This window comes from Ostrea edulis, chromosome 6 (assembly GCF_947568905.1).
Source record: "Ostrea edulis chromosome 6, xbOstEdul1.1, whole genome shotgun sequence".
Taxonomy (NCBI): domain Eukaryota; kingdom Metazoa; phylum Mollusca; class Bivalvia; order Ostreida; family Ostreidae; genus Ostrea; species Ostrea edulis.
Window position 1 is genome coordinate 46628983 of NC_079169.1, and position 21728 is coordinate 46650710.

Genomic DNA, 21728 nt, shown 5'->3' on the forward strand with positions numbered 1-21728 from the left:
TCTCTCTCTCTCTCTCTCTCTCTCTCTCTCTCTCTCTCTCTGAAATAATGTTTTTGAGATATATGAAAATAAAATATCACGTAAATAAACAGGCTGACATCCAACATGTATTAGCGATACTTATGGAACATATATATTAATGTTACCTATTGTTAGAGAACATCACGATGGGGTGAGGAGTTACCTTTCCCAGCATCACCCCCGACCCCTGGCCCTTTTTTCTTCTTCCCCCTCCCCCTCCTTTTCTATCTCCGATCCCCCTCCCTTTTATATTTTCCTTCCATTCATGACTAAATTCTATATACAGTGTAATATATACTGAAAATGTTTCCTGTGGCTATCTCTTCACTGGATAATTTCACACATATGGTACCCCCGCAACGCCGCTGTGATGCATTCAGGGAAATTATTACATTTTCAAACGTTTCACATTTCCAATGATTTTGCAGCTGATATACATGTACATATTATAATGACAACCATTTCCTTATTGAGGCGTTGTATTTATAAACAATGCGCGAATATTTAACAGCTGGAATTCCGACAGAAATGAAAGTAGAATGTAAATACCGGTATATGAATTTTTTTTTTTTTTTTTTTTTTAAATACAATAACATTCGGGTGCACAACGCTTCAAGCCGTGGTACTCTAGAGGGTTTGTATAAGCACTGCGCCTGCTGCCTAATCCTATTTATGTAACTATGCATTTTCTATATATACATGAATAAAATATGTTCAAATCAAATCAATACTTTTCATGAAGCGCGTTATTAAATTAAGGAAATGAAATTCATTTCCGAAATGTTGCTTATTAGTAATAACCGAAGTCATTTATACATGACAATGCTAACATGTTCAAAATATCCTACATCATGATAACCCATACAATACCACCTCCACTTCTTACTGCAAACACTCTGGTCATTCATTTAATAAAAAAGACGAAAGAATTCATAATGCATGAAATTCTAGCAATACTATACAACTTGGACTTCTGTTAAATGAAAGATAATATACTAAGTCCAGTTATATGTTACATGTGTATATCTACATGTACTAGAACGTCCGGCCCGCTGTCTGTGACACACATATATTGTACCAGTGCAATAACCTCGATTGAGGTCCATGGGGTTCGAATAAAAAACCAAAATGGGGTCGAATTCCTATCAGTTCTTGTCAATAGAAATTATTTTTGCAGAAAAGGGTTTAGAATTCTAACAGTGTAGTGGAATGGTTGTGTTTAGCCCGTTCATGTAGAAGTGCAACGTTACAGAATTATATCATGCTGTAACTGAGCTCCCTCTCCAGATAAATGACCATTTTAAATGTTTCAAAGTGGATTCCGTTCCTGGTGTCTATGTAGTAAACAGTGGTGAATCCTGAATGAGGCCTGTAGGGATACACTGTACTGGCGTATCTATCGACATTTGGAGGTCAATACCATGCTTTAGTTACCCGAGGAGTACAATACACGTGCATGTATTAACCGAACAAGTTGTTTTAGTATTAGAATCGAAGAATTTAATGATTCAAAATTAATCTTCATTTTATTTGAAACTTTCAACAAAAGCCAACGACAACATGGTTGGCGAGGTGTTGATTTTTAACTATTCTCCTTAAAATTTACATTGTAGTCAACTTTAACATTTGATAAATTGTTTATTGTCAATGTGGCAAATATGATGTAAAAGATTGAATATTTAAAGCTATATGTGAGGTTTGAAATTGGATGATAGTCCTTTCTCCACTAAATAACTTCGAAATATTTTCTCATCAATTTTCGTGACCTTCTGAGTGTTTTCTGCATCTTTAGCGACGGGAGCCGTTCGAATTGTAAGTAGTCTAGTGATGCAAATTCGCCCCATGTTTTGCTTACCTATCTGACCTTGTTTATGGCGTCTGCCAATCGCACATTCTCAGGACTTTCCAAAAACAACTCCATTACGATAACCTTCATTTTTATATCAAATTAAATATTAGATTGTAAAAAAATATTTATTGTCTGTCTTCCCATGAATAGTTGCTAGAAACGATAAGATATACTCTTAGTAAGTTTAAAACATGTTAATAATCACTAATTAGTTAGATACACAATGGTCCATTTTGTACAATTTTCGTACTTCCATAATACAATCGAGGTGCATTTCCCGATCTTGAAGGAAAAACCCGAGAAGTTGCGATTGCGTCGTCTGCAAGACATACCATAGGAACATCTCTCAGTCTTGGGTAGCAGGGGACAGTTTCGCACTATAGGCCCGGTCAACTTTTTCAAAAAATGGAATTACCCCGTATTTGAAGTGATATTACATGTGTAAAAATGTATACAATAATTTTAGGATGCATGTCAAATGTAGCTGAGTGCTTAGTAAAAATGTTGATATACAACATGTAGGTGTCACCATGATTCCTAGCATATAGATGGGTGCAAATACGAAACTAAGACACGTGGTCAGTTGCTGAAGAAATTCCGGTGAAAACATGCAGGGTCTAGCAAAAGGTCTGTAGCTGTGAGGGAAGGTGGATGGCCCCATATGAGAGGTAGATTTTTGAGAAGGGCAGATAGGGTTCTTGATTGTGCACAGTGTCTAAATCCCCATGTTTGGTACTGTGATGGTGTGGGGGTGGTGCGGATTAGCCCAAATGAGGGAAAATCAAAGCAAAAAGGGGGAACCTGCTCAGAGCATGTTTTGTGCACCAGCACCAGTATTTATAGATTACATGTAATTTAGGGTCATAATTTATTAACTACACTAATATGAAATACAAGTATTGACATAAAATGGAAATATGATTTTTCATTAGTCTGTCATAATCTGACTTTGGTGTATACCCTCTATCCACATGTTTCAAAACCAAAGAAACTGTCCCCTGCCACCTTGACAGAAAAGACAGAGCGATTTTCCGATTGCAAGGTTTAGTCGAGTGTGATTATCAGAGGCACGATATTTCATTGGATGATCAAAAAATATCAACCAATTGTATCATTTTTTTTTTTATTTTCAATGATTTTCGCCACGAGATTTGCACTGAAGGCACGTGCACGTGAATTTGATAGTTTGTTGGATTTCAGCCATTCGGTGAGCTCGAAATTATTTCATCATATGCAGTCTCGCTTTCCCCGGTCTATTGCTCTCGAGACTTTGCATGAGTGCGCAGTCTCGAGAGCGCGAGTCTGGGGAAAGCGAGATTACATCTTATGTGATATGATAAAACATTCCTTGCTTCCTTCAGATATACAGTGTATTATATGGATAAGAGACCAGGTTAAGGTTCAATTCCTAGTAACTATGATATATATACAACTATGTACGTGTGTAGCGATGAAACGTCCATGCACAAGAACTGTATGGATTCACTCAATCTAACTCGCTTTGGATTCTGTAACTGAACAATATTTTACAGATAAGTGACCAATTTAAGTTTTTACAAGTAGGTTCAATAAATTGCAATTATAAATGAATTGTAAGTATATTGTTTCTTACAGCAGTTACTTATGTATGTATGCTACCTGTATGGTTATATTCAAAGTTACAACCTTCAGTTGTTGCATTTGATCTAAATATGTAATATTTTCTGGATGAGTGACCAAGTCAAATTTAAATCTTAAAACCCATGAATTGGAGTGGAAATGAAACACTTGCACATACACACAGACAGATCGATCGATAGATACGTGTAGAAAGAAACTAGTGCTTGTTACAGCAGTGAAGTATGCATGCATGTTGCTGATTAACCTTTAATTTTCAGGAATGACATTTAATTTCTTGGGCCAAATACAGAATATATCAATTTCTAATTCATGACTCAAAAGGCGTTTCTGTGAACTAAGAAAATTTTACAAGTGTTATAATGACACCCACGTTTAAAATGGTTGTCAATGGCAATGTACAGCTGAAGAAAAGGGATAATTTTCTACTTTGTAATTATTTGACGCATTATTTTCGATTGATGCAGCGTTTTGTTTTAAATTTCAAAATGCACTCAGATGAAGAAACTACTATCTGTGTAAACTTTGAAGTTTTGCAGTGCTCAGTGGCTAATTTAAAAAAAATAAATAGGTCAGAATTATAAATTAATTATCGACGGTCCTACTAAATGAAGAACTGTTAAGGTAGTACTCTACATCGTCATAATGGCTGACTTCCTTTAAAAACATGGATGAACAAATCGATATCAACAATATTTGGCTTTTCCTTTTCGATTTAAATACCTAGCCGAGTAGCTCAGTAGGTTAGAATATTTTAGATACAAAGTGTTTTAAATGTGATTGTAACTGATGATTAGTCTGTGATATCTGTTTAAATGTTAATCAATAAAAGAGAAAAAAAAAAAAAAAAGAATACCGACTGCTGACCTGTAGGTCGGAGGTTCGAGTCCAGCAGGGGTTTTAATTTTTTTTCCAGATTACCTTCCACTAAAACTGTATTTTTTGACAAAATAAAGTAAATTTGAAAATTTTCAACTTCAAAATATTATTGTACATATCCTCCACTTTTCATCTACGTCAAATTTCTCTGGTGTAGCACACCTCCTTAAAGGTTTATTTTGTATAATATGGTATTCATATAATTTCTGTTATCATCTTCATTATCCTGGTTTTATTAGAAACCAGAATTGTATAGGTTTTATTGGGTTTTGATGCATAATAAAGGTGCTAGTACGATTATATTAAACAGATCGAGTTAATATGTGTATATGTGTATTGCACATAAAAGAGAAAAAAATATTAAACATATCGAGTGTCATACTTGTCGAACTTTTCAATGTTCTAGAGGGGAATGTAAAACTACAGTTTGAAAAGAATGATTTTATATACTTACAGGCATGCACATGTATCAGCAATATGACAAATGAGTTACCAAACATAAAGCAATGGTCAGTGTTACAAACACATAAATAGATAATTGTGACATATCGCATACTATATTAATAAGTCTATCTCATAAAGTGTCTTTATTATGCAACAAAACCCCATAAAACCTATATAATTATCATCAGGATAATGAATGTGATAACACAAGTCATAGAAAATAAACCTTCTCCATTTAGTAGGACACGACTCTCGAATATCTCTGGAAGTATTTGAATCTTTGACTAATTTGGTGACAGACTAGATTCGATATACAGAATACACTCACATGTATAAAGCGTCTTAATTTCATTATTCCTTTCATTGCCGAATGATCACTATGTGTATTTTATCATCACATGGTCATATTCAGCATGCACCTGTCGACACAATGCTAAAATCTACTGACGCGAATTTCCGATCAATCTACAATAAAACACATTTAGTATGGGCAGTTAGAGATGGAGTATCAGTAATTATATAAAAAAAAAACCCGGATGAAATATTGAATTTTATAAACACTGTGATTAAAAGTAATATACATCCCACTGATTCTTTGGGGGAAAAAAACACTTATATATACGCTGTACTTTTGAACTTATTTTCTCTTCATATCTTTGATAAAATTTGAATATTATAGAGTTATTGGCCGAGATGGGTTTAAAAAATTTGCAAACGTTTCACACCCAATGAGTGCCAATATGCACCAATATAAGTTCAATAACTTATTGTTCATTATCTGATCGTTTTATAAAAGTTAGACTTGGACCAAAAGTGAGCACGTTTAAGTTTAGCTACAGACTGTAGCTCTGAAACAATATTGGGACAGATCAGAGAGCTACAAATCCACCCCTTTTAAAAACCTTCCATTTATTGCGCACAAAAAATGCGCACGGTTGAGGCCTTATACCGTTGTATTCTTGTATTTCCATCTTTTACATTTAATATTAAAAATCCCTAACATATTTACCTACTATACTTGTGTCCAAATATACCTTCAAATATTCATTAAAGCCCCATACGTCCCGAAAATTCAAAGCTTCAAATGATTTCGTTTGTTAACGTAGTCATGTTAGGTAGCCAGTCAATTTGAATCCCGATTAATTTCCATACTTACACAATAACGTCTAAATGTGAACTGATATCCACACAAATATTTTAGTAAAATATTTTAAATATAAATCATCCCAGTTTGGTTAAATGATAATTATTCAAATAGGTAACCTCACGGCTACGCGGCTTACTTAGTTTGGTCCGGTCCCCATCCCTGGTACACGAGCGTACGGGGCCAAACTAGGCTTTTGAAGGATTTTCAATAATCAATTATTTTACCATTAGATAAACTATGCTTTTTTTTTTAATTTCAATTAGTTATTAGTCTTTATGATAAAGACCGACTACATAACTTGTAACGAATAAGATGGAATGAATAGCCACAGGATTAGAATTGACTGGCTACGTCAACAAACGCAATCATTTGAAGCTGCGAGTTTTCGGGTCGTATGATTGGAAGGTATGTTTAGACATCACGTTAGTAGGAAAACATGTTAGGATTTTTTATATTGAATAATGAGACGGCAATACAAGAATACAACGATATCAGTAATTTCTATGTTCTATTGAATCTATGCAAATTTTAAATGTGAAGCATCCAGAACTCGTAATATACATGTACTATATATAGTATGGCTCTAATGAGATTTGAACGCCCAATATCGCATGAATAATATGAGAACCAAATCCTTAGATGAGCTAGAATTTCTTGGGCACTCCGCCACGATTTGAAATTATCGTTGTAGATAAAGTGCATACAATACAACCAGTAGAAAAGTTCTGAAAATGTAACAACCAAACAAGTAATTCTCGAATCTCGTGAGATGAGAGTAACTGTTAATGAATATTGCTTAGAGATGAACATCGTTTATAGTTAATCACATGCAGTCGATACTTTTTACACTTACTGAACACGATCATCCCCATAACAATAAGGAAGAAGTCGTCTAAGCTCAGACTCAAGCTCGACACAATCTCAGCCACAGCGTTAGTCATGTTCTGAAATTCTACAGCAGTCGCCATATTTACTTCTCGGCACCAAAGAAATTGCTCTAGTTTTACATTGTACTCACAAGAGGGTGAGCGGTGTTCAACTAAAGTTTCTCGCTCTCGTGAGACTGCACTGCATTAGAACAGCCGTGTACTACAATGTAGTACTGTATACATCGTGTGTTTCATCTGATCTGATGATCCACGCTTACATATACTAACAAAACGAGAGAGAGAGAGAGAGAGAGAGAGAGAGAGAGATCTCAGTGTGTATCGCGGTTGATATTACAGTTGTTATTGTGCGAATAGCGCTACATTGTAACTGTGAGAATTCTAACATAGTTGTTTTCCATTTAACTTTTAAATATGCGACTGTTATTTATTGTTGTATATCTACAACACATATGCTTTAAGAGAATTGGAATTCCTGGTATCTTCGAATCAATCCAATATCTTTTACATAAAAATTGTGCGATCTATTTTGATATTGATAACACAAGTTTTGTAATTATTATATCATACTCGCTTGAATACATATGTACATTTAATAAATACTGTTTATCAGTACAATATTTACAGCAATAAATAAAGAAAAATGCATGCACTAATAGATTAAAATAAAGATATACCCGCATTTGTATCATGTTCACACATCCATAAACTGCATGTCAATTTTGTGCAACAGTTACATTAATATATACATCTATTAAAACGGAATAAACAACTTAATAATTCACAGATTGCAATATGTAAACAGAATCCCTTTATAATATATTCTATGCATGGGGATGCAACTCGTGCATATAAACATTGGTAGTAGTGTCTACGTCACGTATTGCTCATGAATGTGGTAAAATAATGAATTTCAGATCATTAAATCATGAATGATCAAGGATCTTTTTTCCCCCCAGTTTTATGTCACTGAAGATGTATGGGGAATGGATTTCTTTGAGGTCGTCACGCACACGTATCCTAGCGAATAGGTGGTCGCTCTGGTTTACATCGGTACAAGGTAAACTGAAAATAAAAGTCAAAACATGAAACATTGAAAGCAGGAAGCTATACACGTGAGATCGCCACGTTTCGCCCCCGGTTATGTTAGTTATATAAGTATGTATAATGTAAATCCGGGACCAAAACGAAAATTTATGTCAGTTTTAACTGATGCCAGATTGAGAATAAATTACATGTAATTACTTTGATTTACATTCGCTTAAAATTCTTTTAAAAGTACAAAGGATGGGGTTGACATGACCTAATCATAGATAACAGAGGATAATAATTTTTAAGGAAAATCTTACAGAGAAATGGCGGAGCTAGGGTATATTGCAACCTTGCAGTCCCACCTAAATCCGCTACTTATGTGAATATAATGTTTAAAAAATATTAGTATTTGATCATTTCACGCATTTTTCTTGTACGTTTTGACATTTAATCATATTGACGTTGTTTTTGGTTACTCATCTGTAGGACTGAGGGATGGGGGGGGGGGGGGGGGGGGGGGGGGGTCATTCACCAAACATAAGTTTATAGTATTAATCCCACCACTATTTTGACAACGTTTAATTTCTGGGTATTTTTGTTTTACATGCAAAGTTGCCCATTTTCATAAGTAAGATATATTGAGTGACTGCGCCCATTCCCCCACACATACATCTATATTTGTAGTAGTATTGAATTTGTAAGAATGTAATAAGCTTAAAGTGATGAATTGAACCAGTATAGTGAAAAACGAACGCTCGTTTCCCTTCCGCCATGATTTTACAGTTTAAGAAATTTGAAGGTTGGGAAATAAATATGTTGTTAGTTTTGTTGTTGCGTTTCTGCTTGTGACCCCCCTTCCACCTTTCGATTTAAAATTTTAAGGTTGGGGTACAATGGATTTGTGTTTGTTGGACTAGTACACTAGTCTTTGTTTTGTTTTACGCCCCCCCCCCCCCCCCCCCCCTTCACCGTTGCTACGTGCCCGATTACTTCTTTGTATGTTGGTGTGCTTGGAATAAAAGGATAAACTCTGAAAAAGTTATCAACATTATCTTCATTACTCCTCTTACGTCATCGATACAGCCATTAAAATGTTCGTAACCCTCTCCCCAACCGATTTTCATTCCACACTGTGCTCGCTCCACACCCCCTACAAAGCATTTGAAATGATTTTATTATGTGATACATATACTCTGACAAATAAACAAAACAATATAGATCTACAAGTGCATAGACTCACCAAATGCGCTCTTTTCTGTCGTTTGCGAATCGGAGGTCAATTGGATATGACCGTTATCTATTAAAAGCGATACTGTCCTCCACTCTGTTGCAGAAATCTACAAAATTATGTGCATCTTTATAGTTTTCTTCAGCTTCCTTGATGTATTTTATCAACTTATAATTTACATAATGAACTTATAAAGTTAAATAATTTTTTTTTTTTTAAAAATGGGGAAAAAACTTCAAAATTTACGTGAAGGATATGTAATAAAATGTTTTTTTTATAATGACAAATCATGTACATGTATATTAGATTGTAAGGAACACGAAAACCATACCAACAGACAGTACTTTAAATATCCAATATAAAGAAAGTTTTCAAAGTCACTAAAATCGTCCCTTAACCCATTTTCTTTACAATATTGCCCGGCCCATGTCATTGAACGAGAATTCCAATTACATATCTCTATCTAGTTCAATATAAACGACTTCTCTCTCATTAATTTGTTCTAATTCATATTCTATACTTGATAAGCCATGAGTGCAAATTACTTTTCTATATACATCATATGATTCTTTGCATTCTTAAAGTTATAAACCGAAACTATCTAAATCAGATCAAAGGAAACTAAATTACTCCGCATTTGCAAAGTTAAAATGTTGTCGAATATCAGATGTACTAGATGTACTTAGTTTATTCACGATCTAATATATATCATATTTTAAAGTAATGGTGTTGGGGATCTGTAGAGGTTTAAAAATAACCTTCTATATTCGTGCCCCTTTTCTTAGTGGACAATGTTCATGTGTATAAAATAATACATTACGTCCCATATGAACCCGAAACTCCAATATCATCCCAAGACCGTAGACCGAAGGTCTGATGTTGATCGAGAGTTGATATGGGATGTGAAGCAGATTCTGATATGTTTTGCTGATTTTGACACATATTTGAAAATAATGTCCACAATTAATCACTGAATATATGTTTCTCATCATTATATCAAGAAACAATACAATTACATCCATGCGGAAAAAATCCTATGTACTCCGAATGAAAACAAAAGAGGTGTTCCAGAAAGGTAAAATAAAAGGTGAGTTAATTTAAGGAGTAAATAAAAGATGATAATGCAGGATGTGCTATGGGGGATACAAAAATCTTGTATGATATAACAAATGCATATTGTCCATAATAAAGAATACAAATGGAGCCTTTTTCGGCTTATATCGTTTGTTGACTAATCAAAACAGTATATGAAACAGTATACATAATGCACCACAAGGTGATTGTATTACCTTTCACATCCTTCAGGTAAAACAATTAATCTTTTTTAGCTTATATAACTTAAAAATTTCGTTATGTAAAATTCCACACGCGGATGTACTTCAGACCGGTAAATATCGGAAACCGTGTCATGAAAACATTTGAAATGCAAACGTCAACAAAGTGCGATTTATCAAACACGCATGAGTTGTCTCGTATATCAATACAATAACACGAAATGAAATTTGGTTAAATAGTGCGTTTCCGGACGGGGATTTTGTACTACTCAAAGTGGTTTGGTGAGGGAGATAGGCTGAGAGACCACCTATTCCTTTCCCTTTTTATCTCATTTTCACTCCCTCCCCTCTCTCCTTCTTCGTCCGCTACTTCTCGTTCTTCACCCACACCTTTTTAAGCACCCTTCGTCGGAGGAGCATAGTTTGCACATTCCAAACGATCGGGCAGAATGTCGATCGGTCGGTATGTCAGTCGGTTGTTCTCCCACAATCCATACTTGCATGGTAGGCTGATACACATTGATGTGCAGATGATCCTTTGCTTGGCAGGTCAGTATAGGCAAGGTTAAAGTCACTCAGACCGTACAGCTTTTATGTGTATAATGGATCCTGTGCAGATAAATAACTGGATAACGCTTCCACACTTGGTAGATTGATGTACACATCTATGTGCAAATGATCCCCATTGCTTGGCAGATCGGTGTTCTTAAGGACAAGGTCAATTCCGGGCCAGCACTTTTTCTGCGACTTTTCTTTTTTTCCATAACGCAGACTTATTTTTACCATGTGTAGCCTAGTGCTCTATACTGTATTTAAGGAAAGTGGTGTATACGTTTAACAAACATGTATTCTTGAAAATATTTTTAATTAATCTAATACAATGTATTGGTATCTCAAGACAAAGATAGACGATAAAGAAGAATTGTGCAGGATGAAGTTCCACATTGGTAGTTCACTGACATAAATGTTGAAAACTTCCAGTAAAACAGCAAAACGTACTTAGCAGTACAAGAAACTGGAGAAAACATTTTGCTCGAACCAAAACAACCATCAGAACTGGAGAAAACCCTCCGGATCAGCACCCTCATACAGTATTGCAGAGAAGAACTCCATTCCATTTGATGTTATAAGCAACATCTAACATAAAGACCATGCATGTATAGGTGACGTCACTATAGAACACAAAAGGAAACGGTATAAAAAACCGATGATGTTACCACAGGTTTTGACACAATCTGATCAAACTGGTATATATAGTATATAGAATGAGGGGAGCTAACAAAACAGCCATTACATTCTCGGTTGCACTCTTCAAACTCTCAAAACGTCGGTATTGATCATGATAATGCATTAAAAGTTTGCCCAGTCGAAAGCCAGAATATTGTTTTGTTTTGTAATACATAAATCTTGTACCTGACTTCACAGAAACTTTGAAAAAATAAGTCCAACGTCCGAGAATCGGGTCGCTGTCGTTAACCCTACACCATTTTCTCTATGCAATGTTCTTTCATTACGTTGAGTTTTATGCATCCCTCATCCGTTGCAGTCCAACTTAGAATTACCCTTTAAAATATAGGTACTTGTGGTCACCTTCACGATATTTGAATTAATGTTGATCGTCCGTTTCGGTAGATCAGATTCGTTTTCACCAGCTTCAAAAGAGTCAATCATATTTAAACTTAAAATTTCCGGTGAAGATCCGCAGCAAACGTAAATGGAGTAATGTCCAATCGACTTGCACCTTTTGAACTTGAGTCATTCAGTGCTGAACAACCACAATATGGAAGGTATTGCAAACAAACTACAGTAACTGTTAGAGTAACTAACGGTAGAACATGTGGCATTTACTTGTCATAATTATGCTTGCTCTAGTTTGGTAGATTATTTTATAATATGAAAAGTGAAGATAACGAACATTGATCAATCTCATAACTCCTATAAGAAATACTAAATATAAATTTGGGCAAACACGGACCCCTGGATATACCAGAGGTGGGATTAAGTGTCTAGGAGGAGGAAACATCCCCTGTAAATGGAGTTATACGTAGTCAAAATCAGCGTACCAAGAACGACATAACAATCGGCATGTAATACGTCAGACAGCATTTGACCCAATGATAGCTTGTATTGGCAAACTAGATCGTTATAACGACCATATAATTTGCGAAATGCTTGTAAATACTTTAAACGAGACTATTGAAACCCCTGCACCATCAACTCCTTTGTCAGTAGTGTGTATCGATTTGGGGAAAATGATCATACGCAGAACAAGCTCTTGCGTATCGAATCAGTTGAGAGATAACTCTGAGCATTGCTACATAAATATGGGAAGTTGACGGTGATGCTGAAATAATCCCGTTTATTATACAGCTGAGTTGTAAGTTTGCCGTTTAAATATATTTTCAATATAATGTCTATGTTTATTAAGTAGAAGTGGACGATTCTGTGGTGTCTTTTATTTCGAGTTCACGTGGATATGCTAAGAAAACACAGATTTATATGACATTTTCAAAGATTGCGAGGTACTTAATTATAAAGTTTTGTAAAGACATGGATATGATTCATGGTGAAAAAATACCTGGATATCAATTAGTGATATGTTAGTAATTGATGTGTGTAAAACAGCAATAAACCCAAATTTTAAAAATTGACGCAAAGATGTATTTGAGACATCTGAACTTTTCATTTTCAAAACAAGACACGGGCCGTATAATATTTGTTTACATGTTACGTGACTCAGCTATCAACATACATGTAGCTTCAAAGATGACGGCTTTGGTTCGTTGTATATTGTTTAACGAGAAATTTTCACTCATATGAAGACGTCACCATTGCCGGTGAATGGCTGCAAAATTTAGGCCTATGCTCGGCGCTTACGGCCTTTAAGCACGGAGGGATCTTAATCATGCCACACCTGTTGAGAAAAGAGCTTTTACAACGAAAATTAAAGTTCTTACTTCTTTGTGCTTGCTCCCAAAACTTATTTATCTTAAGCATTCAATGTATAACGATCATATTTCATATCTAGTAAATGGATGGTGGAAGTTTTGTAATCATGGTAACATCAAATAAAAATAATCCACCAATTGAATTTTCTAATTTTGTTTACGGTTTGATTTATATCACCTAGAATTTAATATTGAAGTCAAAAGGAAAATCATGTTATATTAAAATAATTTTAAAAGAAATCATATTTTTAAACAAATCTCTTGGTAGTTGGTAGAAAGTTACATGCACTTTCTCTTTAGGAAAATATGAGATACAATTAATCATTTACCACACTCATTTTAAGAAAATTAGGTTTTTCGTATTTTTACTAAGGGCAGATAACTCTTCAAAAAAGTATCAAGTGCAAAAATGTCAGCTTCTAATAGTTTGCTAGTCATGTGAGTTCATTTACTTCACTTTCATCGTTATGTAACAATAAACAATTATGTTGATTGAAATCCTTCAAAATTGTTCACCATCCGTTTGTTATACATTGAATACCTTAATTAGCACTAAGCTATGTCAAAATGCTGAATGCCTTTGGCATACGTTTTAGAAATCTTGGTGTTGTCACCACTGCAAGTGGTTTATACGCGTTTGTTTACAATCATTTGAAATGCGCACGCATTCGTCAACACCGTGCTTACAAACACGAGTTTTATGTAAATACAAAATGTATCCTGTGTAAAAATATTTCTATTAAAAATCTATTTTCTATAACCAAAAACCAAAAAAAAGCAAACAAAAACCACAACCCCCCCCCCCCCCCCAAAAAAAAAAAAAAAAAAAAAAAAAAAAAAAAAAAAACCTGTCAATTTCAAAAAAGGGAAAATATGTACATGCATTTGTGTATCAAGAACTGATTCATATAATTCCAAAGGATTCGGTTTAAATTGTGACCATAGATCCCCCCAGGAGTGTTGCATGCAGTCCTCAAAATGAGCTGGGTTTTGTTATTCATAATGGGTGAAAGTACATCCTTATACATCTTTGATCCGCCACTGACGGTTACAAACTTACCGGGGATTTAACATGGATTGTGTGTTGTTCACCTGTTGTTGATAAAACAGAGGCAAAGTTTCCGTTCATGGTACTGCCAAGAATTAATGATGGTCTCTTTTCGCAGTCGCCATTGTAGAGGAGCACTTCGTTTTTTGGATTCGATAATGTGTGTCGATATCGTAGCTTCATGTAGAGAAATGAGCCGAGATCCATGTTGGCAAACCTTGGCATCGCCAATACGGACCGACCATTGAAGCAGGCTGTACCACTGGTTGTTATTGTGACGTTGTCAGCACGGACATGAGTTCTAGCAGATGATTTATCTTTCAGGTCGTGTGTGAAGGGGAGGTACACATCCGGGGAGCACACTGTAAGAGATTTTGATGAAATTAAAGATAAACCGTACGGACCACACCAAGATATTGAGCTGCGTTTGATATTTTAACCTCATGTCATTTTCAGAGATATTTAGTCCGCCCCTTTGAAACCATTAAACGTGAGAAGAGAAATAACTCGTCTATTAACCGTGTTTATTTACATTCATTGAATCGTGTTTCTTATATTTCTTTTGAAATTGAAATTGCTTGAATAAATGTTTACTGAAAATTAGTTCGATAACAAAGATGGTGCGTCGTCAAGGTGTACAGTTGTGTATTCATTTGGTTGTTCCGTTTATGTAACGACTGGGTCAACGATAAGATATTTTAGTACTTAAATCCAAAATTACACAGAAATATAAATAAGGAAAGCGGGTTGTGAATTTAATCTACAATACTTTCTAACATTTGACCATGGACAATACAAATATGCAAATACTGACTTTGCGTGGGATAAGATGGGTTACACAGTAACAAGGAACGACATGGACGGAAAACCACATTGGTATATACCACGAACAAATGATCACATACTGATAGATTGCTGTATAAATCCACTCACGGATTCAGACAGTCCAGTTATTACTTTATAACCTTTAATACATAATAACGATAATTTCTGGCAGACAGAATATGAGTATTGCTTTATAAGTCATCATGGGCGATGGGTGACGGCAGCAAGCGTGGGCAACGGTCATAATGCTAGCAATACTGTGTAATGAAACATATTCGAGAGAGAAAATTTTCTACAACATAGATCGAAATTTTTTTCAATATTTCCCTCCATTTTTAGAGCTATTTTACTTCAAACGTTTTACATGAAGATGTATGCATATCTCGTGATTATCAGTAAGTTTAGGATTTTAGTTAAACCTTACCTCTTTTACCGAAAGCTGAAAACTTTTCTGAAGCCCGACAGTCGCAGACCTCTTGCTGAAACTCTGTACCCGGTGAACACTCTTGGGCCATCCACTCTTTCTGGATCCGTCCTACCACACCCGGGTTTGATTGAAAGTAAACATGCCGCTCAAATTTGGTCGGATTCCCCGGAACCGAACGTTTGTCACATTTTGAATTTCCTAAAGGTTATAAATATGAAAAATACATACACAGTGTACATGTGCACTCAATTCGATTTTATAGACTTTCAACACACGGAAGAAAAACATATACATGTAGCATGCAACTACATATGGCTGAACAAGCTCTTTACTTTAGCATAGAGAAATGGACTTTATATCGTGCATGTACTGCACATGTACATGTATGTACAAACATAACTTGTGCTGTTATAAAAAATACGAACATACAGGATAGATTAGTAAAACACATAGACTTTAGTAATCCAATGTTGGGAAGGAACTCATTAAGGAACATTTCAAGTGAGTGTCCATGATCCGAAAATCAAGCATTAGTCTAAATTCATGGTGAGTTTTAAAACGGAAATTGTATACTAGTACATGTATATTCTATAACAATGTTGACTACCACAACGACAGAAGAAGGACGAATTTTGAATAGAAAACTCTCTCTCTCTCTCTCTCTCTCTCTCTCTCTCTCTCTCTCTCTCTCTCTCTCTCTCTCTCAAATCGTGTGTTCTATGTAAAATTTATTTAGTATTTAAACTATTGAAATTATTATGTACAATAAAACATTCTCACGTCTATACATATAAACAAAGACTTTGTTAATCAACAAGACTTTGGATTAAAACATTCAAAGATAAATGAAAGAAACAGACCCCTAGTAGGCGTCATAATATTTCCTGAAACAAAAAGTATAAATAACTATGTAATAAACGATGGTCTTGCTAATTTATGTTGCATGCACAGTGTATATTTTGTTGCGGGACTTTTTTTTTTTTTTTTTTTTAAAGTTGGTTATTTACAGTAGTCATCCATCATGGACAAGTAGAATGTGAATTGCAGTTGACAGAACGTCCAGGTGGAGAATAATACAATAAACAATTCATTACCTTGCCAAATGACCGGCTGTATTTCACCTGCGCCGACTGGACACCTACTTCTGCAAAATCCGCCATTCTTCACACATCCTTTGCCCTCCATAAATGCTTCACCAGTGGGACAGCACTGGGGGACGGAATATCCCCCACGACACTCCCAGAAGGACTGGCAGTTTTCTTCGTTTGAATACTGATAATTGTCTTTCCTTCCGTGACATATATCTTTAAAAGTAAGCGAAAACATGACAAACATGCACTAAATTTTGATCCTTCAAAACATTCATCAGTCACTTTAGGACATGTACATGGAAATTGCGTGTAATATAGCATCGTGACTCACCATAAGCGCATGTTGCATCTTTTGGAAGTCGACAAGTCAATGCGTTTTGGCTCCAGAATAAACCATAAGGGCACTCCTGTTCTATCGGCACGAGGCTCCCACCTTTTCCCGGGAAGCAAACTACAAACCTGTCACACCGACTAGGGTGATTAGCGTACCCCAAACCTCCGTCTATCGTACAACCACTACAGAGTTCTGAAAAAGGCCATTTCAATGTATAAATTCGGGTTTGAATAATGCGTGATGTTTTAAACATGATACAGTGATAGAATAAACATATGCACTTTCTTTTCTGATACATTCATATTTGCTCTGTACTACAGCAATCAAATTCACATACTTCCCATTTTAGCATTATACATGTATCTGCTCCCAAGAGACATCTGGTAATTTTTATATACTGGCTGTACGAGTCTATACAAAAAAATATAATATGACATATGGGTCCTTTCTTTGGTTTTATTGGTTTTTGTAAGTACATGGGAGGTGCATTTTCGTTCCCTAAATCCTTCAGCAAAAAGTGAAATTCTCCACTTCTCTAGGTGATCATATTTTATGAAAGTCTTGCTGTCATGGAAAAAAGTAGAAAATTATCACCATTAACACGATATTTATGAATGTCTTTGATAGTTGATTAATCAAGTGCTGGGCCTCTAACCTGTGTTTAATTGGTTGTGCAAGTACATGACACACTGTGCTCCACTTTTTATGAATGCACCTGGAAAACTTTCGCTCTTACTCTTATAAAGCGATTTAGTGTCGGGAAAGAAATAAAATTACACGTTGAATATAAGTAAAGTGTTCAAAACTGTCTTATTGGATTGTATGTCTGTAAGCCAAAGCGACTTTCGGGGATAATTTTGTCGTCTGGCTGTCCCTCTTCTTAGACGTCATGACATTTTTGAAAGGAAACCGGAAAGTATATTAGATATGCGTAAATAAAAAATCAGTAACATTCCTTACATTTTTACACGTATGCTAATGTTTTCGTTCCTGGAAACTTTCTGAATTGAATTCAATGAAATCGAAGAATTGGCTGTAGATGCATCTAGCCTCTATTACTTTCTTTTCATTGTTTTTGCATATTACTATATGTTACAAATTATGATTGTTACCTTTTGTAAGATTCATTTTCAGTGGTTTTTGATGGATGAAGTCTATGCTGTCCAATTCTAGAACAGGCACTGCAGGGAGGGAAATAACTGGTTCGTTCTTTGGTATCACTTTGGCTCTGCTTTTCTGTGTTAGTGGGGGAACCTGTTTTGCAGTGAGGAACACCATGGCCTCTTTGGATCTAGAATTCAACACTTTGGTATTGCTTTTTGTAACTGTTGTTGGGTTAGGTTGAGGTGAATGCGCTTTTATTTCCGTTGTCACAGGATTTCTTGATACACTAACTCTGTCGAAAATCAGACTGATATTTCTTGTCGCTGGAATGTTCATGGTGTTGGTGGTTGTTCTGTGGGTTTTCTTCTTTATGTAACGAACAAAAACGGGATTTTTCAAGAGTTTTATCAAATTCGAAGGAGGTTTGTCATTGCTGGATTTGCTGTTGGGGTGCTTTGTTTTCAGACTTTTTAAATATCTAAATATATTGGCTCTACTCTCTGGTCCAATTATCCTTGGTGGAATCACTAACTCGTTCTCATTTGGGCCTAAAGATTCTTTCGTCCTGCGTAGGACAGTCACTATCTCATCAATAATGATGTCATCATTCAAAAGACCAATCATCCCATTTCTACGTTTTTTGTTTTCTGTTGTAGCAGCTCCGACCTGCTGATTGTCATCATCAGTCTTCGATTTATCAACCTTAACCAAATCAACAATACCACCTACTTGATTATCGAATTTCGTCACAGTAAACCCCACAGGAAGATTAGTAGTCGGATCCAAAAACGGACTAAATTCTTGCCCATTAAAAATATCCATTCCGATATTTGTTTGAGGATAAATAGGTTCCCCTATTTTTCCACTGATGGCCCCTGGAAATATAGGGATAGGGTACACTTTGGTCTTGCCTTCAATAATTCCAATAACACCAGTACTATCAGCACTAGATCCAGTTTTAAAAAACCTTGGAGATAGGTTGAAAAATGTCCTGTACTTAAAGGAACCTTGATTTTTCAATATTTCTTGGTTGAATCCAGTTTGCATTTTGTTATTTTCAATAGAAATTCCTAAATTCTTTCGTGCTCTTCCATTGTCTTTCATGGAATTTTCTTGCGTTTTTGTTGTTTTTGAATCAGCGAGTCCATCTGAATTTTGTGGCTTTCTTGTGTTTGAACCAGTACGACCAATTGAATGTTCGATTATATTGTGTTTAAGTCCAATTGTTGATCTCGAGCTACCCCTTTGCTCTAATGGATTTGGCGGTATCTGATCAAACTTGACTGCATTATTTCCTTGTGGTATTGACTTTCTCACAGAAACACCTCGAAAACTCAAGGTAACCTTGTTTTGTTCTGGTAGAGGAGTATCATTTGGTATAACAATATTTGGTAATTCAGAAATCAGATCTTTTGGATTTTTATTAATCGATGAGCCTGTTATAGATCTTGTCAAATTAAAGGCAGCTGACCTGCCAGATGGAATGGCAACCGAGTTCTCCGACGTCTCAAAATTTGTTCTAGTATTCGATTGTAAAGATCCTGTTAACATGTTTGGGGCGCCATTAGATTGTAATGATCCTGGTAACAGCCTTGTAATGCCATCAGAAACTCTACTAAATGGAAAGGCAACTGGGCCTTTTTGAAGGCCAGTGAAATGTAAAAATGGGCTCTTACTGCTGGTTGTCCTTCTCAAAGACAACGGGCCGGGGATATCTGGCAGTGGGCGGGCCAGGTTATTAGTCTTCAAGTCGAACTTGGAATCTAACGGAATGCTTGATATAGTGTTGTGTAGATCTATGCGACTTTTTCGTAATGTTTTCTGGAACTGACTTTTTAACATGGCGTTTGATGGCCGGTTCCCAAACAAGTTTTGATTGCCTGTTAACATTCTGAACAAGTCCAAATCTGGAATCCAATCAGGATGGAAAGTTTTCCTTATGTTGTTGCTCTTGTCTATGAAGTCTCTGTTTGAAATTACTTTTAAATTCTGGAATTGAAGATCTGGTTTACGTCTGTCAGTACGGTGGACATTAGAGGAATTCAGTATTAGGTTTTGTATATTGTTTAAGATATCACGTTTTGATTGCACGTCTCTAATTTGTGCTAAACGTCGATTTTGATCTTGACGCATGTCTAAAGTATTAAAGTTTCCCTTCATTAAATTTTGAGATTTGCTTACAGTTTTTTTACGGTCATCACCAAGGAAACGTGATGTTGGAGCTTGATCGTGCATTTCTAGTGGAATCACACCATTCAGCCGATCGTTGTGTACACTATTGTCAAATATGATATCGTCAAAGCGATGAGAGCGGGTATCAAGAAATGAAGATAGTTGTTTAATATGGCTTGTGTCTCGTTTCAGTGGAACAGGCTGAAGAAGAATTCCACGTTGTCTAGCTAAACGGATATGAGAAAGTAAAGAAGGATGGCGACGAAGGATTGTGGGATTGTAGACAAAACGCCCAGAAGAAAACACAAAAATAGATATAGGCACAAGAAATCCTTTGTTATGTGGCAGTGGAATAACTCTGTCCACTTCCGGAGGTAGCACTACATGGTATTCATATATGACTGGCATTCTAACGGCATTACCATTTTGGAAATTGTAGTTCAGATAATATATTGGTATGTTCTCAGGAGAGTTTTGAGAACTTTTGGAATTTAAGATCGCCTTTTGCGTTGAATCTTTGATAATGTTACTGTTTCGTAGTTTCGATTTTGTCATGCGTTCTGCTGACTGCAATGTCTTGAAATTAGCTTGCATGTTGCTTTTTGTAGAAATGGGATGATTTTTCACGCCTTTCTTTCGAGAAGACTTTTGTTCTAGAGGATGGATTTTAGAAATGTTTGAATATACACCTCTAGTTTTCTGCTTTATAGTTGGACTAATTGCTAGCCTGTCTTTCTTGTTTTTATAGACAGAAGAAGATAACGATGTCTTCACATTTTTTTTAATCATACGTCTTCGTTTGAAATTTGAATTCATTATGGATTTACTCTGTGCATTTTTCCGCGGGCGAGATACAGCTTTTTTACGTCTCTGACTAGGATTACCTCTGGTGATTGCACTTTTGATAGGTTCACTGCGTTTTCTAGTTAATACCACTTTCCTCTGCATATGAGTTTTACTGTTAATATCCGATCTACGGTTAGCACTCTGTTTTCTGTATTGCCGTTTAACTGCAGCCACTTTCATTTTGCTTGACATGGATTCCGCAGAAATGACTGAATTCCGAGATTTTCTTTTGGAACCAGGAAACAGATTATATCCATAATTATACTTATTTTTCTGACCGTATCCCCCATCTTCATAGTTTTTGTATCGATGGTACCCTACATAAACAATTAGTGTAAATTCACATTATACGTGTACATCTATTTCTCTAGGATTATATCATTGTCTGTCAATCAAAGCTGATATGAACGTAACTGAAAAATGTACACTTCATGAAGGTAAAATTTGAATATATAATTATGAAATATTGGTTTTCAAAAGTTGTGTATCTTTAAAATACATGCATTGCATGTAATAGTGGGTGTTATACATTACCCCCGTTTCCGTATGACTGAC

The 21728-nt window shown here is 35.6% G+C and overlaps 1 protein-coding gene across 1 annotated transcript; it reads right to left on the minus strand.

Annotated features, from left to right (window-relative positions):
- Positions 1 to 7401: 7401 nt before the first annotated feature.
- Positions 7402 to 21353, minus strand: LOC125647208 (uncharacterized). The gene is made up of 8 exons (XM_048873901.2): positions 18164 to 21353; positions 17049 to 17243; positions 16721 to 16930; positions 15624 to 15824; positions 14387 to 14736; positions 9117 to 9213; positions 8947 to 9026; positions 7402 to 7909 (listed from the first exon to the last, which is right to left on the minus strand). The coding sequence occupies exons 1-8, from the start codon at positions 21351 to 21353 to the stop codon at positions 7865 to 7867; spliced, it is 4368 nt and encodes a 1455-aa protein (XP_048729858.2). The 3' UTR covers positions 7402 to 7864.
- Between the last annotated feature and the right edge of the window lie 375 nt (positions 21354 to 21728).

What these genes read in the sequence shown, in the direction of transcription:
- LOC125647208 (XM_048873901.2), bottom strand. Translation starts at nt 21,353, where the DNA reads ATGAAAGTGGCTGCAGTTAAACGGCAATACAGAAAACAGAGTGCTAAC. An exon ending in ACAGCCGGTCATTTGGCAAG is followed by an intron (nt 15,825 to 16,720) that starts GTAATGAATTGT and finishes TATAACCTTTAG; the next exon opens with GAAATTCAAAATGTGACAAA. An exon ending in CAATCCATGTTAAATCCCCG is followed by an intron (nt 9,214 to 14,386) that starts GTAAGTTTGTAA and finishes ATAATTTTGTAG; the next exon opens with ATTTCTGCAACAGAGTGGAG.